Below are 13,298 nucleotides of genomic sequence, written 5' to 3' on the forward strand. Positions count from 1 at the left end.
GATAGAGAGGGATGCTGGGCAGTGGGGAGGTGACGTCTGACGTACATGCATGTTATCTCTGGGGTAATGTACTGCTTCTTTGATGAATTTTCACTAGAGAATCAGTGCAAGCTAGAAAACAATTGCAGGGAAGTGGTCTAGAGGGAGGTTGGTAATGTTAACACGCAGGTGACAGAGAGAGAACTTCAGGAATAGTTTGTGGGGGCTGTGTGTGTGAAGGACTTGGGGGCTGAGCCAGGAAAATTTCAGTTTATCTTATATAATATAGTCATGCAATGTGGAAAACAAACACAACGTATGGGGACAGGACAGGTAGGTTCGGGAATCGTTGCCAGAGACTTTAAAGCTAGGAGGGATCCCTGGGAATAGCCAGGGGAGAAAACGGAGACCCAGGGAAGTCAGGTGCCTTGTCCAAAATGCACTTGGGGAAGCTGCCATGTCCGAGTGGTAGGTGGCACTTGAGAACGTGTAAACACATGCAGAGACCCATTACAGAGATCCAGCTCTGCCTCGGTGACTCACAGGAGTGCAAGAACAAGAGTGAGAGAAGCTAAAGGGGAAAAGAGAGGAAGAGGGAGAATGTCCTGTGGGACATACACACATTGAAGGCATGGGAGCCATGGCCCCCATGACGGGTTGGAGAGGGTGCCTTCTGTTTCAGCTGGAAAGCCCCATCTGCAGAGCAGCACATTCTTTCCAAGGGATCCCCGCTGTGTGTTTGAGGCCGTCAAGCCAGAGCCACATCGAGCCTCTATAGGTTGGCGTGATGAACTCTCAGGACTAATCCGAAAAGGGACCACAGTCCCTGGCCCGTTGTTAAACTTCAATAGGCTATCCTCCCAAATCTGGAGCAGATGGAAGAAAATGTACATCCCTTAATCATTTCTCTGGATAGTAATCAGGATTTGACCCAGGGTGGGCGTTTGGAAGGATTCAGCCTCCGTCCTGCCTGGTGCTGGGATCAGCTCACACGGCTCCTGTGTCTGCAGAGCACAGAGAATACATTGTCCCTAAGGAGGATTATTCTCTACAAGCAGCTCAGACAAAGGGAGAGGTTGTTCCCAGCTGCCTGGGGGAGGTGAGAATGGAGCGGAAAAGGGCCCAGCTTTGCACTAGGACATTCCTGCAGAGTTCAGCTCTGTCCCTGACAGCAGGACAGGAGGTATGGAACACAGTCCCTCCAGCTCCTAAAGCCGGAACCCATTACAGAGCTGGAAGGAGCTGTTTCACAAGAAGGGGACAAGGTTAGGTAAAGTTTGCTAGGTAGGGCGGCAGTGGACGTTGAAAGAGGAAGAGAATAGGGTGACTGGAGCAAATGAGTAAAAGGGAGGTTCCACAATGACAGAATGCCAGCTACAGGGCAGACCTGGAGAGGGAGCAATCCTAGGCAATGGCTGTCATGCCGGCATGGATTAAGCAAGCTTCCGCCCAAAGCAGGGTGAACTCTGTGTTGCAGTATGAACTTAAGGTTTCACAGTGGCTTCTTTCTCCATCCGAGGTATAAACCTGGGGCCCAGTGGCCTAATCTCATTCTCCAGGGGCCCCAGGAGGAGGAGAAAACAGTCCCCAGGCAAAACAGAGCAGTAAGAAACAAGAACACCATCAAGGTGGGGCAAGAGAGCCATCTTTTACAAATCCTAAATCTGAACAAGCAAGCAGGTCATGTCCTCTTCTTCAAAGGGAAGGTGCGTGTGAGTAGAGAGATACTGCTCACGGAGGCGCTTGCTGGGTTGTCTGAATCCCAAAGTTGGCGATGCTGCGGAAGTTTGTGTGCCCCAGAGGATCTGGGAGTGGGCGGGGGTTGCAAATGAGAACACGTGTTTCCAGAGTAAAGAACAGAGAGATGTGAGTGCCTTTGGAGTAAGGAATTGTGTGCTTAAGGTCACAAGACATAGGTGAGGTCCTGCATGCGTTCCTGTTGGGGCAGGAGGATATTTCCACTCTGCGAGGACAAGGAACCCATTTCCAGTTTATGGTGAGAACGAAGGTAGTATTACCCGGGACAACAAAGAAACCTGTGGTTGGTACCTCTCAACAGGAGGAACTCTTCTGGTGAAATTAAGGACAGCAGTCACTAAGAGCTGATCCAGGCCTTTTAGAGAAGTACAACTAGTTAGCGCTGAGGCTTCCCCTGGAAGGGAGAAGGTAAGATCAGGAGCACCTGAGTGGGCTGACAAAGCAATTAGGCATTAGTGTTGAAGTGGAGGAAAGGTCTGGCATTGCCTTCGAGCTGATAACAGAACTCTCCGTGCTGCTGCGTGCTATGACCAGTGAGCTTTATGGATACCATTTCTTGTCTTGATGGGACAGGAATGGATGTGACAACGGGGACCACTTTTCCAGTACTGTGCTGCCACAGCCTGGCAGAACTCTGCCCGGCACCAAACAAATGCCAAAGTACTGGCGTGTGACAGAAGAGAACAGAAAAAAAGGCAGCTGGAAGGTATGAGCAGGCCCTCCTCATACCTCTCAGAATATTTTTAGATCAAAGCTAAGACACTGTTTTAGAGAGAACAGATTAGAGTTGCCTTGCATCAACTTTGAAAGTCTCTGACCCCTATATAGCTCTCTTATAAATCGCGGTCAGCTAATCCTGACACAATGGCCATCAATTTTTCTTTCTTTTTTTTTTTTTTTTTACGAATAGTTTATTGTCAAATTAGTTTCCACATAACACCCAGTGCTCATCCCCACAAATGTCCTCCTCCATGCCCACACCCTCTCCCCCCAACATCCATCAGTCCTGTTTTTGTCAGCATTTAAGAGTCTCTCATGGTTTGCCTCTCTCCCTTTCACCCACCATTTCCCCCCTTCTTCTCCCCCTTGTCCCTCAGTTAAGTTCCTCCTAATCCTCCTATATGTGCAAACATATGATTTGTCCTTCTCTGCCTGACTTATTTCACTCAGCATAACACCCTCAAGGTCCATCCATGTTGCTACACAACAATGGCCATCAATTTCAATAACTTTATTCAGGGAAACCCTCTGGTCTTCTGTTGACTCAAAACCTGCCCCTGTGTGCAAAGGAGCCCTGAGGCTGCAGACACAACTCACTCTGCTCTTCAGCTTTATAAAAGCAGGCAAAGGTCCTGGTGGCTGTCCTTACCCACCAGCAACCTGGCCCATACTAGACCATGGTTTCAGGGGACTGGAGGAAAGCCAACCTGGCTGGAGTCCAGGAATTAGGCACTATCATGAGGACAACTAAACCCTGATGAACCATGGTGTGAAGTCCCTCTCCTCCAAAATGAGAAAATCTTTCATGTGTACAGGGTGGGGTAGAGGACAGGAGACTTTATAACTAGTTTCCGGGGAAGAGCTGCACTGGCTTTTTTTTTTTTTTATATAATGTTTTTATTATTATTGAGACAGAGAGAAACCGAGCATGAGTGGGGGAGGGGCAGAGAGTGAGGGAGACACAGAATCTGAAACGAGCTCCAGGATCTGAGCTGTCAGCACAGAGCCCAATGCGGGGCTCGAACCCACGAACCGTGAGATCATGACCTGAGCCGAAGTCAGACGCTTAACTGACTGAGCCACCCAGGTGCCCCGAGCTGCACTGGCTTCTTAGAGGAGAGGAGGAGAGCAGCCTCAAGCTCCACCAGAGCCGCAGAAGGACCGTGAGAGCCAGCTCAGAAGACTCGGTGCCTGCAGGCTGGAGAGACGGCCGGGATGGAAACTGGGCAGGAAGCTTAGGAGCCGGCATGCCTCTTAAGGATGTACAGAGGCTGTGACAGTTTCTGGCAGCATGAAATCAGCACAGGCTTTCAAACAGAACAGAGCAGTCCATGACCTTGTCTATAGGCTCACCAATGACATGAAGCAGTATCACATCACCCTAAGTTCTGGATTGAGGATTGAGAAGGGCAGTGGGGAGAAGTAGCTGTAGAAACTATCATTTATTGGGGCGCCTGGGTGCATCCGACTCTTGGTTTTGGCTCCAGTCATGATCTCATGGTTCGTGGGTTTGAGCCTCGTGTCAGGCTCCGTGCTAACAGTGTGGAGCCTACATGGGATTCTCTCTCTGCCCCTCCCCTGCTTGCTCTTGGGTCTTTCTCTGTCTTAAAATAAACTAAAAAAAAAAAAAAAACCCAAAAAACAAAACTATCATTTATTGAATACCCATTGTTTCATACACTGTACTAGTGTTTTACATTTTTTCTCATTTTAATCCTCACAACAACCCTATGAGGTAGGTAACATCACCATTTACGAACAAGAAAACAGGCTCAGAAAAAATTAGGTCACTTGCCCAAGGTCACACAATCAGTCATTGGTGGAGCCGGGATTTGTCTGGTGCTGAAAGCCCATGTTCTCTTTATCAGACACATCTGGTTCAGCTTTGGGCAAAAGGCAATTTCACTGCCCAGCTCTGCAAGGGGAACCTGGGAGTGGGGATTGCCGGCCACACTCACCGCTGGTACGGATGCATTGAAGCGGACTTGATGTTGGTTTTTATTCCACTTGGCATTTTTCCTGAAAGGAACACAAAGAAAGATACCTGAAGCACGGTTACGACTTTCATGTAACTCAGATAGGTGGCCTCTCAAGTTCCCTTCTGTCACTATCATCTCAGAACCTCTGCAGCCCTGGGTAGCAAAGATCAGAGGTGTGGTTCTTGAACAGCTCTCTCCCTGGAGGTGCCTGGGAGGGAAGGGCTGATAGCAGGAGGGGTGAGAGCACACCCCAGCAGTTTGCTGCTCAGCTACTCCCGGAAAAGACAGGTAGACCCCCTTTTAATGCCACAGGTAAAGGAATGTCTCTTATTGTAATTGTCCCTTTTCTTAGACAGCTTTGAAAGAAAATACCTCTTCTAGCTACTCACATCTGAACTCCTCCATGCTGTTCTTGTAACTATTAACTGGAAGCAGGAGAGACAAGACACAGAAGAGTACATGGAGCTTGCCTATCTGTCAGTTCCCAGTGCACCTCCCAGATGGTCTCAACCGAGGTCTGACCATTGTTTTCTCTAAGAAAGGACCCTGACAGCATACATAATACCGAGTAAATGAGACTGAAAGGTACTTGACACAGAATTCTGTAATGGGGGTGGGAGGTACAGTTTCTGCCGCTCAAAGTTCTTCCTTTCTCTGGTGCCTGCTGCAGAGGCTCAAATGAGATTTACTCCTGAAAATTTTCTGGGTCACAGTTCAAGAAGAAAAGGAGGAACTCTCCAGCTCTGGGATGCTAGGGACCCAGACCATCCAGCTTACTCCTACTTCCCTGCTCAAGGCCTGCTAGCACATCATCCCCTGTCCACCTTACCTGTTTGACCTGCTTGGGCCATCTGCACCCCACTGAGCAATGGCTGCTGCTGGCTTGGAGCTCCCGCCATCTGCACCTGCTGTAATCCTGAGGCTCCTGCGAGGATCGTCCCAGCCCCTGGCTGGCCTGGCTGCCCAGGGCCACTGCTGCCCGAAGGTCTCCAGTTAGACAGCCCTTTCCCAAAGGCCACGGCTGCTACTAAGGCATTGGTGTCTGTAGGGTTAAAGGTCTGCTTGTTTGGCCGGAGACCTGAATAGAAAGGTTAAGTGAGGAGCCTGAGGTGTGCCTCTGACCCTGGACTGAGCCTAACAGCGGGAAGACCAGTATGGGCACCAGGGCCTGAGCCGTGTCCACACTCAATGGCAGCCCCGAGGAAGAGCCAAAAGCCCCCACAGCTATCTCAGGGCACCCCCTTATCATTCTGCCCATGTCCTCCACCTGCTCCAGGGCCAGCCCTAACCACAAAAAGCTAACAGAATGGAGCAAACACTTTCCTAAGCAGTTCATTCTTTCACCCTCACCTCACCACTACCCACACCACCATTCCTATCCCAATGATCCCATCCCTCTTTCCCTTCTCCATTTGGCCAACTGCCCTTCCATACCTCCGCTCTCTGATTCCCGCTCCTCTTTGCTGATTTTCTCCAGGAGGTTTGAGCACATTTTATTCAAGCTCTGGATCTGCTTCTGTAACACACAAACATATGTGCAGAGATCAGGCCACTGACAAGAAATGATTACGGTGAAGTTCTTTCCTTGTGCTCTTCCAGGGGTAACTTATGTGTAAACCATGCATACCTACCAGACACACATGGTAAATCCTAGCTTCTCACAATGGGGTTCAGGGGGCTGGGGGCAGCAGGGCAGGGACTCAGGCTGACCTGAGCTACATCAGCACCAATGCGGGCAGCATCTGTTGTTAGTTGCTTCTCTTGCTCTTCAACTTCAGGGTCAGGCTTGGTTCTCAGATGGTCAGGGACCACCTCGTGGCTGAAAACAGGTACTCGTCCTTCAGTCTGCCGCTGTAACACACAGATTTTACTGCTCCTCCTACGCAATTCACAAAGTTGATCTGGCCTGATATATAGGTCCTTCCATAAGCAAACAGTACATTTTCAGGGAAAATTCAACCTGACACAATATCTAGCTTCCTGGGACACTAGTGTGCTTACTTCTTGCTTCATTTCTGTCTCCTCACACCTGTTTCTACGAGACCCAGGGGCAAGTTTCTCTCCACTACATTTCAGTAAAAGACTGAAATGGACGAAATCACAACAAACATACCTCTTGCTCAAGATAGGTGTTGGAGGAGAAAGGTCTTTGCCTTGGTGATGTAAACTTCAGGTTTATTTGGCACCATTAGGGAGTGGCTCCCCGACACCAGAGGGGCAAAAAGCAAGGCCTCCAAAAGGCAGCCCTTGCTTTCTACTGCCACACACTACTCCTCGTTCAGAACTTCTGATGTAACCAAGCAACAATTGTGCTCTAAATCCCCAGCTAAGAATTTAATTTCCCACGTTGTACCCTTCCCCTCCTCTTACCATGAGATCCTCATCTCGGTCTGGGGACAGCACCAGAGGGATGATGACCTGGTTACGGAAGAGTGGTGTCTTTTCGTGCTTCAAGACCTTGTTCAAAGTATTCAACTGTCCAGAGAGCAAGGCAAAGCTGTCCAGAACAGAGGGCCTGGTGGTGATAAGAAAGGGTCAGGATGTTCTCAGTCAAGCAGCCTCGAAGGGGTCCCTCAGACCAGGAACACCCAGCTCTCACGGCACTACAGCTGCACTGGGGCCAGCACCAAACGGGCCCCCAGGGATTGTGGGATTAGGAAAGAGGGACATACGGTTTCTAACACAGATGGAGAAATAAGGCAGTTTGTTGCTTAAAGGGGGTGAGGACCTATGGCAAAATAAGAACGCTGGCTATATTTAGCACTAAAAACTCAGCAACTGGGTAAAAGCCTCCTTTCCGGCCTGCAAATAGGATCCACACTTCCACAGTAGGTTGCACCTAAAAGACTCAGCAGCATCTGTGGTAAAACCCAGGATGAACACTGCATTCTTACTGTAGTGGGAGGGCCCTCTGAGGGAGCACCTCCTCCTAGAGATATCAAAGGGTGAGAATCAAAAGCTGGAAAGACCTTAGGTTGGGAAACTTGACGTTTCTCTACTTCCTTGCATTGAGACCCCAGGCCAAACTTGTTAAATGTTGGGAAACCCAGCTCTTACCACACCAAAAGATGCCAAGTGATAAACTGTGATATCACTGGAGATATCCTGTCCACCAGGAGGCCTAGCCCCCCACCTGTGGAGCCCTCCTCGGTTCACCCTGGCAACCCTTACCAGGTCAGCCGGTCATACTCGTTCTCCAACTTGTAAATGAAACTCCCCAGTGAGTTCTTCAGGTCAGCCACTTGACTCAGCAGTGCATCTAATGATGACTCGAGCTGCTTCTCCTCCCTCTGCACCAATGGGAACAGGTTGGTTACCCAGATGAGGTGTGAGTATGACACACACAGAGGAAGGCTGAAGAGCCAGCATGACAGTGTGCAACGCTAGTCGAGAAACACAGGATCTCATCGGTACACAAGAGCCAGGTTTTCTATCTTTGGTATTTGGGTTACAGACTGCATCAACCCTTAGACCTTTCGATCCATTTGCCCGACCTCAATTCTTCCTTTCTTTCATCATCTCCTCATTCATGTCTGGCTTTTCTCTGCATTAGATATACTCTGTACTCTCTCACTGAGACATTTTCATCAGACCTAATGCCTGGGCTTTATTATCTTTTGTGCACCTCTGCAGTACATGTACTCCAACTTCTCCTGTACTAGAACCTGCCTTGTAAGCGTGGCAGTCTTGCCAAAGACACAATCCCTGGGAAACCTACCCACACATGAAGGTGTCCCTGAATACCAGGCTTGTGCCACTCCCCCATAACCATCCCCCACTCTTCGTTTGCCGTCAAATTTCAAGCTGCTGCTTGCTGAATTAATCGGCAATCTTTTTTTTTTGGTCAATGCCAATATTTCTGTATCCCTTTCACAAGCTCAGTCAAGTGAAAAACATTTACTGTATAAGTACCGCGCACTAACCGATTGCGCCACGGGAGCTTCGCTTAACTGACAAACATTTACTGACAGCCAGCCAGGTGCAAGACAGTATGTGGCAAATGAAAAACAAACAAACGAAAAATGCATGTGCTCCTGAGCACCAGAGAAACAATTTTAAATGCTAGGGTGTCTGCAAAGCGTTTTCTTGCCATCTGTGGTCTCCGGTTTTACTTCATTTCTTCATCCTTAATAACTAACCGGCTCTGGCTGGGAAGGAAGATGCAAAACTGTCTTGGAAACTCGCCAACGCGCATGACAGGGCTCTCAATTCTGGGTTCCACCCACAACCCCAGCCTTTAATTAGTTTAGCTTTGGCCACCGCCCCCTAACAATTCCTTCACCTCTCAGGCTTCTCTCCAATTCCAGATCCCTTGTTACGTCTGCAATCCAACAGCGTCCATCCAATGGTTTAAGCCGGGGCCCCAAGCCATCTTCCTTGTACTACATTTCAACTTTGTCACATTACGGCTTGATCGTTTCGCGCACCCCAGGAAGGCCGCGGGGCCTCTTTCCACACACTCAGCCGGCCGGGCTCCGCTCCCACCTCTCCAGTCGGTCGCGCCCCTCCATCCCGCGGGCCCTTCCTCGTCAGCTGCGGGCTCTAACCTCTCCTCTCAGTCCCAACTCCTCACCCTCCCCTCGGCCAGCCCACTCAACGGTCCCGCTACCCGAAACCAGCTGGCGGTCAACAGTCCCAACGTCGCCCTCACCTGCATTGCGGCGTCCGTGGCGGCGGCAACGACTTCCCCTTCCGGTTTCCTAGTCGAGAGCCACTCTGAGAGCGCTTCGTCCCCCAATCAGAAAACTCAGAGCTCGGCCCTCCCACTCACTTCCGGTTCCTGCGGGCCGCCTGTAGCCGGGTCAAAGGTCACGAGTGGAGCATCTTCTCTGGCCCGGGCCGGCGCGGGAGGGCTGTGTGATGGCCTCGGAGCGCTCGGAGCCGGAGGTGAGGGGCGGGCGGGCGCAACGCTGGTTGCTGGGCCCGGAGCTCCGAGGGGGAGGGTCCGGCGGCCTGGCACCGCCGTGGCCTCCGCCGGGTCCGGGGGAGGCCGGGCCGTGTAGGCCCGACTCTTGAACCTCCTCCCCTCTACCCGCAGTTTTGTCGGGGGGTGGGGGCTAGAGCAGAAACCCGTCGCTTTGTTTTGCTTACTGACATTTCAGACACGTCATTGACTCTGGGGCTTTCGGATTCTTTGGGCTTAATAATGATCTTAACAAAATCTGCAGTTTGATTTTCTGCTGCAGCTTCCGTGGGCAACCCGGCAATAGACATCGCTGGTTTATGCATTTGCCACAAACGTTGGAATGCCATAGACAGCACGAACTAATTTAGTTGTAGCGCTCGTGCATTTCGGGAGCAGCTTTGGTTTCGTGAAAAAACACTTGATTCGGAGTGAAACCTCGGCCAATCCTGGCGCTGCCATTTAGCTCTCTGTGCAACTTGGGGCTAATCTTGACTTCCCGGATCCTCTTTCTTCATAAAATACCTGTCTTACGGTGTATTGTGAACACTTTACGTGTTAAACTGGGAAAATGCACACGAGGCATCCGTTAGGTGCCAAGGACGACACGAGGAACTCATACATACTTTATGTTATTAAAACTTGTGCGAAGAATTGGCAGTATCCGTTCTCTTTTACAGATAAGGAAACTGAAAAGTGAGGGAGGTTAAGTACCTTACCCAGGTGCTCCTCGCAGTTTGGGAGTAGCAGAGTTTTGAAGTTAGAAGATCTGAGCATAGGGCACCTGGGTGGCTCAGTTGGTTAAGCATAGGACTTCTGCTCAGGTCATGATCTCCTGTTTGTGTGTTCGAAACCCCCACATCCGGCTCTGTGCTGACAGCTGGGAGCTTGGAACCTGCTTTGGATTCTGTGACTCCGTATCTCTCAGCCCCTCCCCTGCTCACATTTCATCTCTCTCAAAAATAAATAAATATTTAAAAAAGCAGCAAAGATGAGAGGAGGCTGGTAGTCTAAAGGAGGCACTGTCCAATAGAAATCTAATATAAACCATATATGCAAATTTTCTAGTAGCCACATTTAAAATGGTAAAAAGAAACAAGTGAAATCAATTTTAGTAATGCATTTTATTTATATGTTTCCAAGATATCATTTCAACAGGTAATAAGTATTAAAAATTACGAGCTATTATTCTTTTTTGTACTAAATTTTTAAGAATCCAGTGTGTATTTTACACTTCTAGCACATCTCATTTTGAATTTTTTAAAATGTTTTATTTATTTCTGAGAGAGAGAGAGACAGTGTGAGCAGGGGAGGGTCAGAGAGAGAGGGAGACACGGAATCCGAAACAGGCTCCAGGCTCTGAGCTGGCTGTCAGCACAGAGCCTGACGCGGGGCTCCAACCCTCGAACCACGAGATCATGACCTGAGCCAAAGTCGGACGCTTAACCGACTGAGCCACCCCGGCGCCCCAAGCACAACTCATTTTGGACTGTAGGACTCCCAACATTTCAGGTTCTCAGTAGCCCATTCGGTAGAGGCTACCATATTGATCTGTGCAGATCTCTAGTAACTTGGAGTCAAGACACATACTTGCAGGAGCTCCTTCGGCCAAAAGTTAAGCATTTGTTACGTTCTTGATTTGCATTTCTGAAAATTTTATCTCAAAGTAAAGGGAGTGAAGTTTGCCTCTGATCAGAAAAGTCACTGACGTTTAGAAGTTGTTACAATCCGAAGGGAGAAAGTTGGGCATAGTCAGATTTAAGAAATCATTCATCAAATATTTAAAACATTCTACGAATGCTATGGACTGAGAATTGTGCTAAGTATGAGGGTGGATACTGAGCAATGTAAGACAGACATGTTCTCTATTTTAATAGAGCAAACAAACATTGAATTATAATAAGAGCTGCAAAGGAAAACTACCAAATGAGTGGAATATTTAAAGGGGTTCTTAACCAACTTCGTTCAGAAGCATGTGGGGCGGGGGTGGACTGGGATGCCTTCTCAGAGAAGTGACACTTCAGCCTGAAGACTGAGCAGAAGTTGGCCACAAGAGAGGCAGAGGGCGTTACAGGCAGAGGCAATAGTGAAAATCCTGCAATGAGAAGGAGCCTAGAGCCCTCAGAGAACAGAAGCAGCTGCTAGTGTGGGTGAAGTGTGACAATGAGAATAGCTAACACTTCCAGAGTGCTTACTGAGTATCACCTAATCCTTGTAAAATCTCCACAGAATAGGCACAGATGAGGAAACTAAGGCTCAGTAACTTCACCAAAGCCTTATATTAATAAGCAGCAATGGACCAATGTTTGATCCCCCAGGTGCAGATTGGTAAAAGATAAGAAGAAGATTAAGGCTGAGTATATGCTGGAGGTTCAGGACTTTGGCATAAGTCCAGTGGTAAGGAGCCTCCAGACAGTTCAAGGGGGAAAGTGTCTACATTATTTCATGGGATTCTTTTATTATTTTTTTTTATTAGAAAGAGAGCATGAGCACATGTGAGTGGGGAAGAGAGATAGAGAGAGAGGGAGCGAATTCCACGACCCTGGCATCATGACCTGAGCCAATGTCAAGAGTTGGAAGCTAACCGTCTGAGCCATCCAGGCACTCCTTCTGGGATTCTTTTGACATAAAACAGCATAATGGTTGGAAAAGGCTTCAAAAATTCTACTTTAATTACAAGGGGACAGGTGCAAAGAACAAGCAAAAAACCAAATTGAGATGGGCAATGTTTCTGTCATCCTGATAGATACAGTATGCAACACAGTGCCTAATAATGTATTATTCATCTTGTAAATGGTGTGTAGGCCTCAATAAGTGTTCCAGAGAATGATAGGCTTCCTCTACCATTGTTCTCATTCTCATGTTTAATTGCAACAACATCCTTATGAAGCAGATATTCTTACCCACATGCTATCAGTGAAGAAACTGAGGCCTGGAAAAATTAAGTAACTTGTTCAAGCTCACATAGATAGCAAGCAGTAGAACCAGATTTGAATCCAGGTTTCTGACTCTGAAACCCTGCTTTCTCTTTGCCAGACTAGTCCCAAAAGTAATGCACTTCAGACTCAGGGAGATTACGTATTAGAGACTTGAAGCTCCATGTGAGTGTGGATGCCATGAGGATACAACTAATTCAGGGTTTGTCAAAGTGGAAGAATCACTTGGGGAGCTTGTTAAATTTAGATCAGCGAATCCTAGCGACTCGAATTCAGTTGGTTTGGGTGGTGCCCAGGAATCTGCATTTTAATAAGCACCTCACCACTCTCATGCACCTTGTCCTTGGATCACACTTTGAAAAATACTATTTTAGCTCTTTAAATTCCTAAGTTTTCTGGTTCTGATCAATTATATCTTGAATGTGAGGACAACTTCGAGATGATGGTTTGAACATATTGCTGTTGACTTTGAAGAGTCATGTATGAGGGAGAAACGTGAGAAAGATCAAGTTGGGCCGATGTTCCTGGTTTCGAGAGAGTGGATTCTGTAAGAACTGGTCGATGAACTAACTACGCAGGCTTCACTTGGTCTTGGACAGTCAGTCCATCATTCAAAAGAACTTTCTTTATTTTAGCTTGAGAGAGCATGTGCGTGCGAGCACAAGCAGAGGAGGGGGAGAGAGAAACAGAGAGACAGAGAGAGACAATGAGAATTCCAGGGAGGGTCCACGCTCAGCAGCAGCCCGACACAGGCTTGATCCCACAACCCTGGGATCATGACCGGAGTCAAAACCAAGAGTCAGGCGCTCAACCAACTGAGCCACCCTCCTGTCATTCAAAATAACTTTCAAGACAAGGTGGAGAAATGGAAGCTATACCGTAGTGAAATTAAGCGGTTTACTAACTAATAATCTAAAGAATGTTTACTAATAGCACAGCACCCATCTGTGTCCTCCATCTGCTGTATCTACCCTTTTTCCTCCTCACGTAGCAAATCCTGCTCAACCTTCAGTGTCATTTTCT

The 13,298-nt window shown here is 48.3% G+C and overlaps 2 protein-coding genes across 2 annotated transcripts in view; one reads left to right on the plus strand and one right to left on the minus strand.

Moving 5' to 3' along the window:
* Nucleotides 1–4,288: 4,288 nt before the first annotated feature.
* Nucleotides 4,289–9,139, minus strand: MED8 (mediator complex subunit 8). The gene is made up of 7 exons (XM_039238665.1): nt 9,088–9,139; nt 7,608–7,726; nt 6,807–6,951; nt 6,147–6,287; nt 5,871–5,952; nt 5,266–5,514; nt 4,289–4,476 (listed from the first exon to the last, which is right to left on the minus strand). Exons 1-7 carry the CDS (start codon nt 9,091–9,093, stop codon nt 4,412–4,414), a joined length of 807 nt encoding a protein of 268 aa, XP_039094596.1. The 5' UTR covers nt 9,094–9,139; the 3' UTR covers nt 4,289–4,411.
* An 80-nt stretch (nt 9,140–9,219) lies between these two features.
* SZT2 (SZT2 subunit of KICSTOR complex) overlaps nt 9,220–13,298 on the plus strand; it is a 52,007-nt gene continuing 47,928 nt past the window's right edge. The window contains exon 1 of the mRNA XM_039238663.1: nt 9,220–9,323. Within this exon, the coding sequence (XP_039094594.1) occupies nt 9,297–9,323 (27 nt within the window). The 5' untranslated portion in view covers nt 9,220–9,296. The remainder of the gene's footprint in view (nt 9,324–13,298) is intronic.

Source organism: Hyaena hyaena, unplaced genomic scaffold (genome assembly GCF_003009895.1).
Source record: "Hyaena hyaena isolate Hyena2069 unplaced genomic scaffold, ASM300989v1 scaffold_144, whole genome shotgun sequence".
Taxonomy (NCBI): Eukaryota; Metazoa; Chordata; class Mammalia; order Carnivora; family Hyaenidae; genus Hyaena; species Hyaena hyaena.